The sequence below is a fragment of the Nannospalax galili genome, unplaced genomic scaffold, assembly GCF_000622305.1.
Source record: "Nannospalax galili isolate Female #2095 unplaced genomic scaffold, S.galili_v1.0 scaffold1086, whole genome shotgun sequence".
Classification (NCBI taxonomy): Eukaryota; Metazoa; Chordata; class Mammalia; order Rodentia; family Spalacidae; genus Nannospalax; species Nannospalax galili.
The window spans coordinates 1,037,302-1,057,453 of NW_008354345.1; the positions used below are offsets into that span (position 1 = coordinate 1,037,302).

At 40.7% G+C, this 20,152-nt stretch overlaps 1 protein-coding gene across 1 annotated transcript in view; it reads left to right on the forward strand.

Moving 5' to 3' along the window:
* The first annotated feature begins 1,239 nt into the window (after nucleotides 1–1,239).
* Nucleotides 1,240–20,152, forward strand: part of Slco1c1 (solute carrier organic anion transporter family member 1C1) — a 52,354-nt gene continuing 33,441 nt past the window's right edge. The window contains exons 1-6 of the mRNA XM_008851589.1: nucleotides 1,240–1,438; nucleotides 3,211–3,336; nucleotides 5,343–5,508; nucleotides 6,327–6,468; nucleotides 12,973–13,105; nucleotides 16,956–17,077. Coding sequence (XP_008849811.1) covers nucleotides 5,380–5,508; nucleotides 6,327–6,468; nucleotides 12,973–13,105; nucleotides 16,956–17,077 — 526 coding nt within the window. The 5' untranslated portion in view covers nucleotides 1,240–1,438; nucleotides 3,211–3,336; nucleotides 5,343–5,379. The remainder of the gene's footprint in view (nucleotides 1,439–3,210; nucleotides 3,337–5,342; nucleotides 5,509–6,326; nucleotides 6,469–12,972; nucleotides 13,106–16,955; nucleotides 17,078–20,152) is intronic.

Consider the following 20,152-nt stretch of genomic DNA (forward strand, 5'->3'; position numbering starts at 1 on the left):
GGTAACACAGGTCAGCACTACCAGGGACATCTCAAATTCAGTACCCAGTTGATTTTGAATTATCATTTGACCATCACTCATTCAGATGTCTTTTACTGTTGCTACATTTTTGTGAATCCCCACATTCGATTGGGATCACAAACCCACAGTTTAAGAAGCTGGGATTGGGGCTGAAGAGAGAGCTCAGTGTTAAGGGCACTGGCTGCTCTTGCAGAGGACGCTGGTTCAATTCCCAGCACCCACATGGCAGCTCACAACCTTCTGTAACTTCCAGTTAATCCATTGTATTCTTCTGGTCTCTGAGGGCATCTGCATGCACACGGTGCACATAAACTCACATGAGCACATGCGCATGCACATACACATACAGTTTAATCCTTGAAATGCACCTGGAAATCTTCCTATCTTTAAGAACAAATATTTTACTTCACAGAGGAGGAAGTGGAGATTCAGTAAAATTAAGTGACATGCTCAGAGTCCCAGCACTTGAACAGCAGGTTGTGTCTTGGACAGTCCTGATGACGGATTCACTTATTGATAGGAATAAAATGTAAGTTAATACCACTCAAAATCTTCTGAAATTATTCTCTTAGGAAAAGAATGTGTTAGAATTATAAAATTTAGGAGTTCTCTTTACTTAGAATTAAGAATGCCAAAAATTCAATGATTATTTTGTCAATTTTTAAGACTCATAGATATTGTGGATGCAAACTACCGATTCTTCTGTTTGTGAACAAACTCGCTCTGGAGGGACCCTGAAAAGCTTTGATTCTGACCTGAAAACAATCCTGCAAACTCTAGAGGCCCCATGGGAAAGAAAACTGTGCAGCTATTTAGCCCAAGAATCTTTTAAAAATAAACAACAAACAAACACAACACAACACAAGGATGGTCCAGCGATGTCCCTAAGGAAAAGCTGGCTTAAAATCCTCTTGGAAGGAGAAGGAGGGATCTTTGTTACAAACTTCCTTCCCTGCCCTGGCTTCTGTTTCCTCACCCTCTACCCCCTGTGGAGTTGTGTTTTCTTGGAATCAGCAAGTAAAATCACAAGTGGTCTTTTCATTTTTTCCTCTCCTTCTCTCCCATAAAGAAAGCTTTATCACGTGTGAACTTAAACTTGCTGCAAATTGCAAAGACATGGCTCAAAGGCTTCAGCTCTTTCCGTGCCCTGGGAGCTGAGATGCACGTCAGTGGCCTTGCCAGGGTGGCCAATTCCCAGCAGACTGCCAGAAAAAAAAAGAGGCCAACTGGAAAGGCAAAAGAGAGAGAGATTGCCCTGGGGTGAGACCAGACCCTTCGTCTTTTTTTCTTCCACCCTGCTCTGTCTGTGACCTGCCAGAACTGCTCAGAAGTGCTGTAGAATTTGCCTCAGTTTCCCCTTTTGGTGTCTTCCTGAGCACACCAAGAGGAACTGGCCAGCCTTGATCTCCACCTCCAGGTAAGACTTGGTTGTTTTGTTTTTGGGTTTTTTGTTTGTTGTTTTTTTTATAGCTGCATGAGCATTATACCTTGCTGTTCCAGGAGAAAAATTGATAATGATCACTGATTTCCGCAGGACTTTCTTTTATCTATGACAGTTCAAAGACACTTGATGAGTTGTGAGCTGGGTGAAATCAGAGAGGAGACTGGTTAGAGAAGTCAGATAAACTCAAATCTGGGTTCAAATCCTGACTTTGGTGCATAAGTTTTGGTAGCTTCTGACACACGGTGCTTAACTGCTCCTAGCCGAACCATTTTATAATTGGAGATGATGAGTTGAAGTTATTGGGTTGTTTTAAAGATTACAAAATATGCATACACTGCCTTTCTATAGGAGTGGTAGAAACCTGAATTTGATATTGAAGTTATTGGCTGGTAGGGACCGAGAGTTCAGCTTTCTATGTAACAAACATACTTCTCAGCAAAGATCACAGGTTGTTTTTAAAGTTCCCTTGAACAAAGGAATTCCCAGTCCAAACACCTGGCTGGTGCAGAGGTTTTGCTCCTGGAGAAGGTGGCTGGAACAGAGAATTGGGAGTGTTACCTCTCTGACCATGTCTGTGATAGCTGCTGGAGTTTGGCTGCAACTCAGTCACTGGTCCAGAGCTTGTTGATCTTCTTTAACAACCTGCACTCAAAGACTAGATTCTCAAACCCATGTGAACAGAGAAGTCAACTTTAAAAAAAAAAAAAAACTATCCTCTTGGCTTTAGGCTCTGGAATAAGTCCTACCCTAACTTGGGTGTTGGATGAAAACTTTACTGCCTTTTTCTGGAAAAATCTTCTCAAGTGGCCAGAGATGAAGGAGGGATGTGCTGACTGTAGATCCTTTCAAGCTGAGCTCTAGCCCTGCTTATACAAACAGGTGAAGAGAGGGGGCTTTGACCCCAAGGATCTTTCCATTCACATCATTGCACTTCTGTACCCCTCTTTTCAAAGCTATGACCTCCTTGGAGCCTGCTACTACCACTAATTTGCATATTAGCCATCAGGATGAAGTTTGGTTTTCAGCAAACCTATGTCTTGTCAATATTTCAAGTCCAGTGGCACTTTGCCCCAACACAACATGAACCCACACAAATGTAATTTTTTTCTTGTTATCACCACTAGATTCCAGTTAAAACAATTCTTGTCTCAATGCCTCCAAATATAAGAAGACTCAATGTGCTAAGATGTCCTAAATTTTTTAAAAATATTATTTCTAGCATGTTTTACTTTCTGGCATGAGTATTTTATAGTTAATCCATTTGATCATTCAAAGACAGTCTTAGTGACTATTTACTATTCCTCATTAATAGCTTTAAAATCATAACTAATGGGAAATGATAATGTCGTTAACCCCTAAAACAATTAGCCAATTTTAATTATCTAATTTAGCAATAGGATTACATTTTAAATCACAAATTTAATGGGTCATTCCTTTTATATTTAAAATTTTTCTGATTTGTATATTTTTACATTGTGATGTTTGTGCTTTTAATATGAAAATGGTTTTTCACATAAGAAATGCATGCCTATTGTAGAAAATTAGAAAATATGCCTGGGCAATATTTTTAAAAATTATCTGCATATGCCACTAACTAGAAAAATGTATTTTTATTGAAATTGTTGGAATTTTGTGCATTTTAGAAATGTTGCATTTCCTGTCATAAGTACTTTTAGTTGAATGTGTTTTTAAAACCAATTATGTGTTGAATTTAGGTTTGTATAACTGTATCTACTTTTTCACAGTAATTTCCACTGGCTTCTAAGATTTCATTTTGAGAAGTTACGATATTGTTTTGGCCATTTAGATGATTTGGCTGTTTTGATGTTTTCCATCATAAACACTGAGCCTTTCTAGAAGTTCAATTTCAGGTATGCAGTAATTTTGTAGCAAAGTAACCTACTTAACCTTTCATAACCCAGCATTTCACAAACAGCTTGTTTTATTGCTCTTGCAAAATATTTTGGAATAGCAGTCTTAGTAATTTAGTAGACATGTAGAGTTGGCATCAGAAATTGCTAACGGATGTTTCTTAGAAGTTGGGTTTTGTTTTTGCTGTTGTTGCTTGGGTTTGTATATATGTATGTTTATATTACACATCTGTAATCAGAAATGAATGTATAATGTTCTCACCTACCAGTATTAATATTTTTAAAAATAATACTAATTCCAAAGTGTCAGGCAATTCCCTTGGATTTGCTAGCACCTTATTTAGGAGTTCATAGTCTGCAGTGAAGTTTTTCTTTTTGTGCTGTCGTCATGACGCGCCGTCATGAAGGTCATGCTGGTTGTACAAATACAGTAAATGATCCTCCAGCATCATTTCGCACTTGCTTTCCTTAGAAGCGACCCCTTGATAAAGCAGTCCTCTTCCTTCACCTGTCCTGGGCATCTTCTCTTGGGGGATGCTTTTAGAGAATGTTACTTTTATTTCCTTTGTTCTCGTCTGAATTGTGTCAACGCAGGTAATAGTTACTGGAAAGTTATCCGTTTGGTCTAGATTTTATTGCCATCTTTATATTTTATGCATGAGTTTGTCTTATTTAATAAATACCTTTATTTTTATATTAATATTATAGCCTATTTATTGTTTGAACTTGACTAATATTATCGACTCTGATTTCTTGGCTGTAATATTTTTCATTTCACTTGCTTCATTTTCCCATTAAAAAATAAAATTAGGGATGTTTATGAAATCAAATAATCTGTCATAAATTTTTAAAACCAAGCCCCCTCCCCCACTCTTTAAAATTCCACTTATTTCCCATAAAAGGAAGAGTCAAGTAATCAACTCAGCTTCTAGATTATGTATTTCTGTGTTAGTTTCTTATTTCAAAATGAATCATACTGTCGTTAATTTCTTTTCTAGTTTGAGATACTGTCAATGAAGAAAAATGACAAAAGTTAAACCCTAACGAGGCCCAGGTCACATACACAGAGGCAGCTCAAAACTAAAGTCTACCACTGGCATGAAATTGTACTCCCAATATCATTTCTTTAGCCAGTGTAGGAGGACCTGGAAGATCTCTATTCATGTGCAACTGGGTCATCTTGTGATCATGAGGGACATCTATGATTCCTAACGTTTTGAATCCCCTGACATACGTTAGCTTATCAGATAGACACAGTGCTGTTGAAGGCTAAAAGGTAGAACACAGTATGTGTAAATATTAATGTGACTACGGAGAAATCGGTTCAGACTGTACGAAGCTATAAAGAGTTTGATCAGGAAAAACAGAGCTGAGAGATTGGGCGATTAAATACGGGAAAGGAAGCCGTCTTTCTTTCTTTAAGGCAAACCAAACTTTCACCTTAATTCTGTTTAAGCTGGAGAGAACTATTATTCAGCTTCCTTTTCTGTTAAGCCAAAACAACACGCAAATTGAACCTCTTCACTTCTGTAGCATTTTTAAGCCTTACTTTGGGTGCCCCAGAAATTACAAGGTGCTTTGGGAATCTGTGATGGGTGTCAACTTTTTCTATTCATTGAAGACTTGGAAGGCTTAATTCTAATGAATCAATATTCAAGTAGTTGAATTCCTCTTCTTTTCCTCCCTGCTCCCAGTTTAATCTGGCAAGACCACAAAGTTAGCAAAATTCTGCCTCATTATTTATTCCAAAGGCAACATTTAAATTTATTCTTTGCTATAATGAGGCCCAAAGTGAAAGGATTGAAACAGAATGCTGGCTACAGATCCCTGATGACAGGATTAGCTAATCAGATATCCTGTCTGATTTTAATTGAAAACTTTGGCCAACTTACTGTAGTAACAGGAGATAGCGTCACTTTAAATTATGCCCACAGAATTGTCTACTGTGAAATAGAAGTATCCTTAAATTAGGTACATATGAATTACATTGTTTTTTTCTTTTAAAGTCAACTTTGACAGGCCAGAAGAAGGAACATTTTCATAATGGATACCTCATCCAAAGAAAATGTCCAGCTGTTCCATAAAAATTCAGCTCGACCTGTTGGAAGAACTTCCTTTAAAATGGAATATCCATCCTCAAAGAAAACACAACCGTGCTGTGGAGAGCTAAAGGTGGGCTCGAAGGGAATTCAACTTGATGTTGTTGACACTCCTGGCTTTCCTTCCAGATAAACTGAAGCTAGCAGTGAAAATTGCTTTCCTTCCAAAAATATGATCTTACAATGTGCCGAGACCATACTTGCTAAGTAAGCTATGGAAATCATTTTTACCTGCCATATAAATTGAATGAATTTCTGGAGCTCCTTTGAAAGCCCTTCCTAAATAACAGAGGAAAGATATAGTAACTATTTACTAACCCTCTACAATGTACCCCATGTACACTAAGCACAGGCATACCTATATTATTTCCATTTTGTGAAAGAAAGCTTTGACTTTCCTCATTACTCAGAAAGGGACAGGCATTTTTATGACTTAAAACCCTGTTCAAATGTTTCCATCAACTATGTTCCCCGCAAGGGGACTCCACAAAGACAGTAAAATGCATAATTGATCATTTAGACTTGTGATAAGCGGGCAGGTTGTGGGTTACAGTTTTATCTTAGTTCCTAAATGTGGCTCTCTCCTCTTTTGGTCTCACCATACATAGGTCTTCTCAAGGCTAGATTCCTTTAAAAGTCTTTGAGCACAGTGTGGAAGTGGTTTGGGGGGTGGTGAGATTCCACATGCGTTTTGCATGAAACTCAGCATGCATTTTCAATTCTAAGCGAATGTAGAATCGTGGGCCCTGTACATGAGCTTGAGGCCGATTGAAACTGTAGCAATGTTTGAGTGCATGCGAAACACTGCTGCGCCTTTGAGTTCTGTTGACTTAGTAATTGTCCAAGGCATGCCAAGCTGGTCAGACTAAGTGCAAATGTCATATTTTCCAGGCTTTCCTGGGTGCCTTGTCTTCCCTTTACTTTGCCAAGGCGCTGGCAGAAGGCTATCTGAAGAGCACCATCACACAGATAGAGAGAAGGTTCGACATCCCTTCTTCCCTGGTGGGAGTGATTGACGGTAGTTTTGAAATCGGTAGGTATTGCAAAGTCAGACTTCCTTTTCGTAACCCTCATTGGCCTGGAAATTGCTGTGGAGACCAGGCTGGCCTTAACCTCACAGGGATCCACCTGCCTCTGCCTCCAGAGGGCTGGGGGATTAAAGGCGAGCACCACCATGCCCAGCTTCCCCAAGGTCTTAAGCCTGTTTAACACATCCTCTCTACTCCTGTTGTCTGCTGGGATCCAACTTGTAAAATCCTTTTGGACACATTTGCCATGACCTTATGTTACGGTAGAGGTGATTTATTTTCACAGAGACCAAGTAGCCAATAACAAACTTCCTGTGTGCCCCCCACCCCCATATTCCCTGTTGTATGACTCAGACAATCATGAGTTGCTCATCAGAGTAAAAGACTTTCCTATAGGGGAAGGTGAAGTACTAATTGGTATTTTGAGTTATAAGTATGTGGGACATGTCTTTATTAAGGAATGACAGATCTTGAGAGTCATAGGATGCAATTTCAGAAATATGGAAAAATTCAAATGGGTGCTACAAAAACCTATTACAGTGGCTGGAGAAATGGCTCAGTGGTTAAGAGCACTGGCTGCTCTTCCAGAGGACCCAAGTTCAGTTCCCAGCATCCATATGGTGGCTAACAACTGTCTATAACTCCAGTTCCAGGGGACCCATCATCTTCTGGCTCTAAGGGCATTGCACACATGGGTGTACTTAAATACATGCAGGCATCACACATATACATAAAATAAAAATAAATAAAAAATTTAAAAAGCTATTGCAAACATTTAATTTTTATTTATTTATTTATACAGGCAGGCATCACACATACAAATAAAACACAAATAGATGAATAATTTTAAAAAGCTATTGCAAATATTTAATTATTTATTTATTTATTTACTTCTATTACATGTGGATGAGTGTTTCACCTGCAGGTATGTAAGTATACCTGTATCTGCAGTGACCAAAGAGATCAGAAGAGGGTGTTGGAGTTACAGAAAGTTGTTAGCCACCATGTGCATGCTGGGAACCAAATCCAAGTCCTCTGTAAGAGCAACCAGGGCTCTTAACCAATGAGCCATTTCTCTAGACTCAGTTGCAAATATTTAAGAAGTAAACTATAAAAGTAGTTTTCTACACAGTAGCCTATGAAGAAGAGAGAAAGGATTCTATGATCAAGAACACCAGACAGTAAAAATCCTACTCTCAGAAAGCTCTGCTGTAGCAATTGGTTAGATTTCCCCTTGGAAAGGACCAAGTGCTTTTAATCACTGTTTTGAAAGTATTTTGAAGTGTATGCCTAGTTAGTGTCCTTCCTAAATTGATAAAGTGAGAGACATTATTTTTCAAAATAAACAAAATTCTTCCCTGGATAGTCCTTAAGGCCATTTGGGGGCTCATAAAATGGCAGTATGACCTCTTAACTATTCAATGCAGGCACACTGGAGAACTTCCAGAAGTAGGGAGAAACGAACAAATTTTTCATCTTTGTAACTTTTATTTCAATGAGACCAGTGAATAAGCAAACTTTTGTTTTTGGGTATTGGCAGGAAACACAGTTCTCATCTTAAAGGAGAGAAAAGACAGTTTATTCTGGAGTCAATATGAGAGCTCATGGCCCAGTATTTAGCCGCCCCAACTTCTAGGTTCCACTGTGGTAAACATTTCATGAAGTTCTTATAGTAACGAAGCCGAGAGAATCATAAATCAAGACGCTCTCGGATTATGTTGGTGGGTTACAGCAAAGTGGAGAGACCTCAACTATACGTCTCATGCTTAGCTTTTGAGTTGGTGAAAGCTAGAGGTCTGTTCATGCATTCCAAAGGAATTATCTAGTGGTGACAAAGCTATTAGGACACACACACAGGACACTGATGCATGCTAAAGGTGGCCCAAGATCGTTTGACTCTGAAGGTGCAACATTCCAACCTCTGAAGGCATTGGAGTTGTAGAGTAGATCAGGCTTTGTAGATGCAGCCTCTTTCCTAGAAATTTTGTTCACGAAGTTCTAAATCAGTGCCAATCAAACATCCATATTCACACTGGCAACTGAGAAATGTTAAAATGCTGTTGCTGATTCTTTAAGGGCAGGACCCCAGCCTGCATTTATTATTTAAATTTTGTATTACGTTTTTATTGTGGGGCAGGGTCACGTGCTACAGTGCACCTGTGGCAGTCAAAGGATAAACTTGTCAGTTCCCTCCTTCCACCATGTGGGTCCTGGGGATGGAACTCAGGTCATCAGGGTTGGTGGAGGCAAGTTCCCTCCTCCCAGGACTCTGGACTCATTGTTGGCCTTGCGGCTGTGTTGAATTGATTGACTGAACAGACACCCTCTTCTTATATCTGACTTAAAATAGCACTTCTATAATTTCACTGTTCAGCAATAGACCTGCCACATGGTTTTGAGTTTATTCGTTTGTGCTGAGTGGTTTTTAATAAGCATGGTTTAAAAGTTGAATCACTCAGTTCTTACAAATTAGGGATTAACCGCTCTGGCTCTGAGGACTTTCACTGCATGTCTTACCTTATATAAGTGACAGTCCTTCCTTCAGTTGTACAATGATCTAATTCAGATTTTTCTTCTTTTTTACTGACTTTCCCATACTCCTGGAATTAGCTGACTCGAAAGGCTGTATTTATTTTGATGGACTATTCAGTCTGCTAATATTTGTAGTCAGGATTTTACCTCTGTATTCATGATTATGCTTGGGCTCAAACTGCTATTTCTTTATAAGATTTTTTAAAATTATTTTTACTTTATATGTATGAATGTTTTGCCTGTGCCCATATGTGCAGTGCCTGTGGGGGTCAGAAGAGAGTGACAGATCCTCTGGAACTGGAGTTATAGACACATAAGGCCTCATGTGTCTGAGAGCCAAGTCCCAGTCTTCTGCAAGAGCAGTCAGTGCTCTTAATCTCTGAGTCATCTCTCCAGTTCTCAAATTACTGTTTCTTGTACTGTTCTTGTTCGGTTTTGGTTTGGGGACTTTTATAAGGTAATTTGAGTAACTAGCTTTCTTTCCTAAGATTTGACATTGTGGGTTTTTTTAACATTTTATTTTTACTATTTTATTATATGTGCATGAGTATATTGCCTACACGTATGTAAGTGCACCCATGTCATGCGGTGCCTGCAGAGATCATAAGAGGGTGTTGTATCCCCTGGAACTGAAGTTATGGACAGATGTGAGGCCTCATGTGGGTGCTGGGAACCCAACCCAAGTCCTCTACAAGAGGACTTTTAACTGCTGTTAAAAGCTGAGCCATCTCTCCAGCCCCCTTCTAAAATTTGACATTTTGAATGTGTTTGCAAGAAAAGAAAAAACAAGAATCTGTTCAGGTTATTAAGCTCTCTGGACCTATTTTTATCAACAGGTTCTGGTAGGTATGAAAGAATTTTGATACCAAGGTCAGAGAGGGGGGGGGAGGGAGGGAGGGAGGGAGGGAGGGAGGAAGGAAGGAAGGAAGGAAGGAAGGAAGGAAGGAAGAAAGGAAGGGAAGGGATGTGTGTGTGCATGTGGAATTGACTTCCAATATCTTCCTTTATTGATCTCCACTTTATCTTCTGAGACAGGGTCTCTCACTGAACCTGGGACTCAGGATGGCAGCTAGGCTGACTGACCAGTAAGCCCCGCTAGAATCTGCCAGTCTCCAAAGACTTTCCGCCTGGATCCCCATGCTAAAGTTACAGACATGAGCCTTTATACCCCGCTTTTATGTGGGTGCTGGAGATCTGAACTCAAGTCCTCATGTGTAGCTCAGCAAATACTTTACCCACTGAGAACTCATCATAGCTGTTCCAATTGAAGTTTTGACACAGTATGAATCACCATATATTTTCCAAACCTATCTCCTGAGAGTTCAGAAAGGATTCTATAACAATAAAAGGAACCTTAAACTTTTTATTTTTCATTATTTTTATTTTTTATGACTTAAAAATTTCATTTTATGTGTTGTATGTGTGTAAATACACCCGTGTGTAATACCCACAGAGGCCAGAGAGGGCATCAGATGCCCTGGAACTGGAGCTAGGGATGGATGTGAGCTGCCATGTGGGCACTAGGAACTGAACCCAGGTCCTTCACAAAAGCAGCTAGCACTCCCAACCACTGAGCCATCTCTCCAGCTCAGAAGCCTAACTTTTTGGAGAAACCACAGATGGCATCATATTTGGCACTATTCCTTAATGTAACAAAGTCCCTTATTTTGAAATGTTGGTGGAAGGTATGTGGGGCTACAAAATGATCTGCCTATAAACTGCAAGTCAGTTTAACAAACAAAAAGACATAATTATCAGTGTGATGTCTTATACATTAAATGTCAAATGTCTCAAGTTTCATTTTTTTTAATACGAGAAGTATGAAGACCTAAATTCTTCCTGTAACTGCAGCACATGTACCAAGTGTCGAAGCGGCTTTTCTTGCATCCTTATTATTATCCTCCGGGCTATAACGTTTACGGCTCATTTTCCAATTGACTAAAGCTGGCAGTGTGACCGAACAGTAGTAAATTGGATGATTGCTTACAGATGGAAGGAAACACGCTCTTGCTGGAAAATTGGAAACATCGAGGACAGCTTCAAAGTGAGGCCACCCATTAGCCGCCACAGTTGGTTGCTGGGGGAGTGTCAGTTTCTTAATCTAGCCCTGTAGTTCCTATAATCCAGACATCCCAAATGATCATAGTTAAAACTTTAAAGTTCCTTAAAATGTAAGACCTAGCAATGTTCCCCATGACAGGGTTCTAGAATTATCCCTTCCTCACCAACTCTACTTGAACCCATTTATGTTGCAGACACAGGATTTCCTGCCTGGACTCTGTTCCAGGGAATCAGAAACTGTCTGGACATAGCAAGAATTAGCATTTTAATAGCTTTCTCTCTCCCTTTGCGCCACATCCTAGGAATTCTATATAATAAAGCCTGGGAAATCTTCTCTTAAATCATGTTTAAACATAGGGCATGGGAGATGGCTCCGTTGGTCAAGTATTTGCCATGTAAACGTGAGGACTTGCGTTTGATCCCCAGAAACCACATTAGAAACAGTTGAGAATGGTGTTGCACACTTGTTACCCTTGGAAAAGGGTGACACCCTGGGGCTTGCTGGCCAGTCTAGCCTAAACAGGGAGCCCCAGGCCAATGAGAGACCTTGTCTCATAAAACAAGGAGGATGATGTCTGAGGAGTGACACCCACACTTGACCTCTGCCTTTGCATCACATGCACCTCACACACAAAAACATACAAAATTCATGATGTTTCATTAAAGACAGTTTAGAATTATGTAATTACCACTTTTAAAACCTAAGTTGTTTAATTATTTTTAAATACCTATTTTGTGGAAATTTTGTACTCCATAAAATGTGCACACTGAGTTTTACATATGATGTGTGGGCAACTATAATGAATAATTTTTATTTCTTATTTTGAGTCCTTTTGTATAAAAGTATATAAACAATTATAAAGTATCATTTGTATAAATATGAGTTTAATATTTTATCTCATTTAAAGTGAGGAAGAGTTGTGTTTTTCTTTAGGGAATTATCAGCTGTAGAGAGGGTATATAACATATCTTTCAAGAACAATGGGCAAACGAATAGAAGTTTCAATGCAAGCGTAAGCAAAACTAATAAAATTTGCTTCAAAACCTCTAAGGAATAGTTAAGAGATCAAGTAAGAATGGCTTCTATAATTTCATTTACTGATAAAATATTTTAAAAGAACAACTGATCAGGTTGAGTAAAACATAATAGAGGGGGAAGTAATTTAAAGAGTTTGACAGAAAAGATGAGTGGGTGAAAGTGAAAGGTGGCTGATCTTGATTGTCAACTTGATGCACCTGGGAAGAGGACCCTCAGTTGGGGAACTGCTCCCTCAGATTCCCCAGTGGACATGCCTATGGGGCATTTTCTTGATTGCTCACTGATGTGAACACTCCACTGTGGGTGGCGCCATCCTTAGGCAGGTGGACTTGGCTGTATACCAAAGGGAGATGAGCAAGCCAGTCAGCTGCGCTCCTCCATGGTCTCTGCTTCAGTTCCTGCCTCGAGCTCCTGCCCTGGTTTCCTTCAGTTATGGATTGTGACCTATAAGCCAAATAAACCCTTTCTTCCACAAATTGAAGTCAGTGTTTTATCACAGCAACATAAAGCTAATTAGAGCAAGTAATAAATCTGAAGATATTTTTAAAAGTCAGCTTAATGCCAGGCGTGGTGGCGCACGCCTTTAATCCCAGCACTCGGGAGGGAGGCAGAGGCAGGCGGATCTCTGTGAGTTCAAGGCCAGCCTGGTCTACATAGTGAGTTCCAGGACAGCTGGGAGCCCTGTCTCAAAAAGACCGAAAAAAAAAAAAAAAAATCAGCTTAGCTCACAATGAAGAAAGGGACCTGATGACGAAGGTTGGGGACATAGTTTCATGGAAAAGCTGCTAAGTCTGTATAAATTCATTCATGTAGCAATACTGCTAATCAACTAAGTTCTCTAACCCAATCATGAACGATTGATTCTTCCCCCTCAAAGGGAATCTCCTGGTTATAACATTTGTCAGCTACTTTGGAGCCAAACTTCACAGACCAAAAATAATAGGAGCAGGAAGCCTTGTGATGGGAGTCGGAACCCTGCTCATCGCAGTGCCCCAGTTCTTCATGGAAAAGTAAGTCTGAAGCAGCCATCTTTTGTAGGTTTACTCCACACTAGCAATTCTCCCCCTTTTTCTGACTCTGCTTTTGTTTTGTTTTTATAAGACGGGCTCTTGCTATGTAGCTCTGGCTGGGAGGATACTTAACTCACTGGCTAGCCCATAACGGCCTTGAACTCAACAATCTTCAACCTCGGCCTCCTGAGTGCTGGAATTATAGATCTTAATTGCCATGCCTCGCTCTTTTCATAATGACAATTTATTATTTAAGTTGATGCTTATGCCATGAGAACCTTACATCCTATTATTATAGCCCCTTTGGGGAAAATTGTAGAACATTTTTATATTCTTACCAGTGACAATAATCTATAAAATCTGTTATGTTTCTCTGCATTAATGTTAACAATACTGAAGAGGATTTTTACTAACATATTCAGTCAAACACTTTCAGTCAGCTATAAAGGCAAAATATTAATATAAAAACAAATGATCATACTGTGTAGTAAATGCACATGGGTGTCAAATTGGTCATGAAAGAACGAGGTAAGTAACAAACATTTGATCCTGTTATTTAGCATTTCTAGTCTTCAGTTTCTGCATCTTAAAATGGATATTAAAAATATCTAGCTTATAATATTGTGCCAATTTTAAATGTGTAAAATACAGATAAAATGTTCAAGATTTCTGACATACATGGTAGTTGTGTTACTGCAATTGCCTGTTGTTATGCTGGGGTTCCAAAGTGATCAGCAATGGTTTTGTCGTAAAGGTGTTGTAGTCAATTGACCCATCTTATTACTTCATGTCAATGATAAATGTAGAATATCAGCACATGAAATTCAGGAGTGTATCTTAGAGGTGGGAAAGTCTCCTAGGCAAATGCCGACAAAAGATACCAAGGGAAACGGATTTAGATCCGTGTTCACCACCTTAGTTCAATGAAATGATGTATTCACAGGCTGGAGAATCACTCATATGTTAAGAGCACTGGTTGCTCTTCTAAAAGACCCAGGTTTGAATACCAGGAACTACATGTGGCAATGAATAGTCCATAACTCCAGTTCCAAGGGATTCGACACCTTCTAGCCTCTGCAGGCGTTGAAGACACACGGTGCACTTACTTACATGCAAGCAAAACACTTAGATGATATATTCATTTGTTCATGATTTAGTGTCTGCCACTTGCCACATACTATGTCAGAGAATGGGGCTGTCTCCATGAGAAAAGAAATCAAAATGAAAACACACAGAGCACCTCCCTACACAAAGCTGGCTACCTACTAAAGATTAGTACAAATTCTTTTCAACTTCTCACAGCATACTTTACTAGTCATGGTCTTACTGTCAACATAACATTTTCCCCTAAAAGGATGTTATGTTCTGTGTTCCTAGAAGAAATGCCTTTGGTGCTCAACAAAGCTTTTTAGTCATAGATGATAATTTTGAAGGGCCTCCCCCAAGCTGGGCGAGTCTAGCTTTTGATCTGTTGTGTCATCTACCTCATCCATACTGGTATTGACACAGTATAGTTCTGTACCAATCTATACTGATCATTGTTTCAGACATTGGGGATAAAAGAGTGGTAAGAACTCCCTGCACTCAAGGATCTTAGGAGAGGGAAAAATAAATACAGAGCACCATAGTGTACTGAACAGTGGTAGAGCCCAAAGGAATGGTGCCTGAGAGATCTCTGAGTACTTGCTGTGCAAGCTGAGTTGGTTAGTTTATATTGTCAGCTTGACACAATGTAAAGTTATGTGGGAAGAGGGAACCTCGGCTGAAGGATTTCCCAGATCAGATTGGTCTGTGGCCATATCTATGAGAGATTGTCTTGATTGATGATTGATGTGGGAGGGCCCAGCATAGATAGGTGGCCCTGGACTGTAGAAGAAAGCTAGCCGAGAATGAGGCAGAAAGCGAACCAGTAAGCAGCCATCCTTATGGCTCCTGCCCTGACTGCCCTCAATCAATGATGGGTTGTGACCCAGAAGTGTAAGCAAATCTTTTCTTCTCCATAATTTCTTTTGATCATGGTATTTATCACAGCAACCAAAAAAGCTAGCTAGAACAATATATGTGTGTATATATATATATTCATGTTAAGATCTATCTATCTATCTATATCTATCTTCATCCATCCTAATGAAGGCACTTAAGGGGTAGGGTATTCTAGGAACAGCTCACATCTGAAGAAGCCATGCAGGTACCTGAGAATCAGGGAGACTTCCAGTCTAAACAAATCAAGAACACAGCCTTCTCGAAGTGGAGGGGGTCTGGTATTAGATGACTGAGAAAAGGTTTTGATGTGGACAAAGGGAAGCAGAAAAGATGAACACTGAGGAGTGAGTGGGGTGGGGGATGTGTGGAGCTTGTGTCTCAAACTCTGCTGGGCCTTAGAGTTTCTCAGTAAAACGTAGACCGACTTATTAGCTCCAGGCTGAGGGCTGAGCTGCCCTGCCTCTGCTTGAGGTATAAGGTTCAGAACAATTGTCAGGACTTTAAATTCCCTGAGAGGAAGACACTTGGGGAGTGGGGAGCAAGGGAAGGGGGAGATCCAACTTTTGGGGAGTTTGTGCATGTTTTTGTATGGGAAAGGGTTGTATGTATGTGTTCATGTGGGTGTTGACATGTCTGAGCGCAGGGCCACATGGAGGCTGAAAGCTGATATCAGGTGTCCTCCTCCACTACTCGCCACCTTATTTTTTAAGAGTCTTTTTCAGAACCTGGAGTTCATCTGTTGTGATAGGTTAGTGGCCAAGGAGCTCCAGGGATGCGTTGTGGCTGCCGCCCCAGTGTTGGGGTGACAGATGCACACTATCGCACCCTGCTTTCACTTGAGTGCTACGGATCTGAACTCGGGTCTGCTTGTGCAGAAGGTACTTTACCGTCTGAACTGTCTCCCTAGCACAGCGGGTTAGTTTTCCAAGTTTCACCGCTACTATGTAGAAAACTAACTCTGATAAAACAGGCTTGGAATAAAGGAAAATTCGAAGGTACCATAGAATTTCATATGCTGGAGTAAAGATTGCACTAAGCAGAATTGGAATGCCATTAAAAAGTAAAGCCTGAAACTGGAGAACGTTTGAACTTGGGGCTGTGGCTCAGCAGTTAAGCACTTGCCTGCCGGCAGGAGGCTCTAGGTTCAATCCCTAGCACTGAGAATAAAAGGTGTGTTCACATTAAGTGGACCTGATGGCACAGACATGTAATCCTAGCCACTCCAGCTGCTGAGGCAGGAGGATCACAGGAGATCAAGAGCAAGGCTAGATGGGTAGGCCATGGTGAGTTCGTGGTCAGCCAAGGCAACTCAGTCTCAACATAAACTGTAGAAATTTAGGAATGTGGGGACTTGAAATAATCTGAATCCAGATTAAAAACTTGTAAAGAAAAAAGAATTCCCGCTGGGAAAATGTTTCATGAAGCCAAGCATCTTATCATTTGGAATCTTCCTTGTGATTGTTCTGCTAAATTTATAGCTCTAACGTGCTAATGGCCACAAGCTATCACATTATTGATTTTCCTGTGACATGGAGAAATCCTTGATTTTCATCAAGTGTTAGATGCTTTTTTCACTAAGGGAGTAGGTGATATAGAGTCATTTCTCCTACTAAAATGAACCTGTATGGATAATTCTTGCTTGTATTTTCTTTCACTGTGTCGTGAATGGGCTCAAGAGAGGCACGAGAGGCCATGAAGCACATCTTCTGGCTGTCTGTGAGGTAAACTGCTCAATGCTGGTTTGGTTTGGTGATTCTGATTCAAAGGAAACTGCAAATCCAACCCGATTCCCTGATGACGAGAGAAGCATACCTACATTTTAGCACGATGCCAGTAAGTGTATAATGAAAGCATTCTTTCTGTGCAGGTACAAGTATGAGAGGTATTTTCCTTCCTCGAACTCTACTCCTAGCATCTCTCCGTGTCACCTAGAGTCAAGCACTCAGTTACCTATCTCAGCCATGGAAAAGTCACAAAGCAAAATAAATGGTAAGATGATTTTTAAAAAATGACTCGACTAAGCAAAGTAGCCTTTAAACTTTTATATCTGCTTCAGTATGAAATACTGATTTTTTTCTCTCAGAAGCTTTGTTACTTCAGATAGTAAAGTGACAAAAATTATAACAGTGCTGGGGAGATGGCTCAGTGGCTAAGAGCACTTGCTTTGCAAGCATGAGGACCTGAGTTCAAATCCCTAGCACCTATGCAAAGTCCTAGCCATAGCTATGTTTACCCATAGTCTCAACATTGGGGGAGAGACAGGTAGATTCTGAGAGATCACTAGGAAAGCCAGCCTAGCTGAAATGGTGAACTTCTAGTTCATCAAGAAATCATGTCTCAGGAAAATGAGGTGGAGCGTGAGAAAAAAAGAGTCACCCAGCATCCTGCTCTGGCCTCTTCATGTGCCTGGGCATGGGTCACATGCACTCACATGTTTATGTGCATATAACACACACACAATTCCTATAATATAAAGAAGTATGATATCTCAATAAAATATGCTGATGTTCAAACTTTATGAAAAGAACCACTAATTGCTGGTCACTAGAAAGATCTGCCAGTGGTTCTGAATAAAAGTAGTTTAACAAACAGAAATTTCAGTCTAATGGTCAGATAAGAAAGAAATATAATTTTCCCCATGGGTACATTTAATTTCTTCTTCATCCCTTTTGCAACTACATAAGTAAAACCTAAGCTCAGTTTTGTCCCTAATCTCTTTTCTATTCTTTGGGGTTGGCTGACATTCTGTGAAGCTTTCATAATAGTTAGGGGACAGTTCTTGGTGTTATGAGTCCTCTGTCATCTTAGGTATCTAAGATCCCTCTGGCCACAGTGACTGTCATATAAAAGGTCACCAAGGGGTCATCTCATGTGCCTGCTCATGCCCTTCTAAAAGACTTTTTATGTGTGTGTGTGTGTGAGAGAGTGAGTGAGTGTGCACCTGTGTAAGTATGTGTGTACCATGTGCAGGTAAGATACCCACAGAGGCCAGAAGAATGAATCAGAGCTCCAGGACTTGAAGTTGTAGGCAGCTGTGAGCCATCCAGTGTAGGTGCTGGGAAATGAACGTGGGTCCTCTGGAATTATAGCATGCATTTTTAACAATTGGACCATCTCTCCAGCACAATTCATGCCCCTGTTAGCACAGCAGCTACAGAGGTGTACAGAGATGACCGTCTTGGATGCAGGGAAGTAACCTTCCTTTCCACATGAGTTAAAATGAGGAGGACTGAGTCAGCTGTCCAGCCTGCCATGTGGCACAGCAATGCCATGTCTGAACTACATCAGGAACATGGAAATTTCTGTAACCTTTGGGCATGGGCGACTCCATGAGGACTCTATGAGAAAGTGAGATGCAGGAATGCTGAACTAGGCTGTCTGTGCAGCTATTTTGTATCCGGGGTCTTGCTAGCTCCCTAGGTGCCAGCTACCCAGGCAAGTAAGTGTCCTTTGTTCTTTCCCCTTCATCATTGCTGTGCTCCACTTTCCCTCCCCATCACCCTCAGCTTCTCCCTCCTAAGGCAGGGAAGGGATATCTATACAGGCAGCCTGGAAGTCTGCCTTGCATATATCTGTTCTCCAACCAAATCCTTCATCTACTCTATGAAGCTCTTTCACCCTCCTCATATTGTTTAGTAATAGTTTCTGTTGAGATATCTCTTCTCTGGGTAGTGAACACTGAAGCTCTTGCCATTTGAATGAGGAGAAGGCATAAAGAGTGAAAAATGTGGATCAGGCTAGACAGGTGGCTCAGTGGTTAAAAGCACTGACTGCTCTTCCAGAGGACCTGGATTCAACTCCCAGCACCCACATGACAGCTGACAGCCATCTGAATTCCAGTTCCAGAAGATCCGACACCCTCTTGTAGCTTCTGTGGGCACCAGGCATGCACATGGTGCACAGACACACATGCAGGCAAAACTCTCAAACACACATAAGAAAATAAATCTTTTTGGACATGGGCAGGCAGTGAGAGGATGGGTGGTAACAAAGCGTAGAACCAGGGGCTGGAGAGACGACTCAGAGGGTCATGGCTATTGCAGAGGACCCGAGTTCATTTCCCAGCACCCATGTCAAGTGGCTCACAACCACCTGTAACTCCAGCTCTCCGTGATCCAATGTCTCTGACATCTGTGGGCACCACAACTTGTGTACACAAACCCACACACATATACACACGTTAAAAATGAAATAAAATAAAATCTTTTTCAAAAGTAAAATTTCTCTGATCCCTCAAGAGATGAAAAACATTCTAGAAGGAAAGAAGAGAGTAAATGGTGACCGATAATAATCTAGAGACTCTCTTAATGTAATATAAGCAATACATTTAATTTAGGTCCATGGAAAGATAAGGAACCAACCAAAAAGTTTCTTTGTAAAATTTATATATCTTTATTGTGTGTGTGTGTGTGTGTGTGTGTGTGTGTGTGTGTGCGTGTGCGCGCATGTGCACGTGAGCGTGTATGGATATCTGCAGAGACCAGAAGTTAGAACTGGAGTTACAGGTGGTTGTGAGAGGCCCAACATGGATGCTGGGAACCAAACTCCACTCCTCTGCAAGAGTACAAGCCCTCTTGACCCCTAAGCCATCTCTGCAGCAGCCCCAGTCTTCTTTTCTGTTACATAGTCTTATCCAAAGGTGTGCACCTCAGTTCTTCATAACCTACACTTCAAATCAAAGTTACCTTCAGGGTTATGAGTGGGTGAAAATAACTCCCACCTCATAGGACTGTTTGGAGAGATGGCTCAGTCATTAAGAACACTGACTGTTCTTGCAGAAGACCCAGGTTCGAATCCCAGCACCCACATGGCAGCTAGCAACTGTCTGTAACTCCAGTTCCAGGGGCTCCGACAGCCTCTTCTGTCCTCTGTGGGCATTGCAGGACACAGATGCACTTACCTATGTGCAGGCAATACATGCATATACATAAAATAAAAAAAAAAAATTTAAATACCTGAGAACCACTTAGACCTGCCTGTGACTGGGAAGGAGCATTTAGAAGTGGTGGTTTACACCCTCGATTTTATTAGAGTGGCTGAGCTCTGTAAAGAGATCTTTCAATT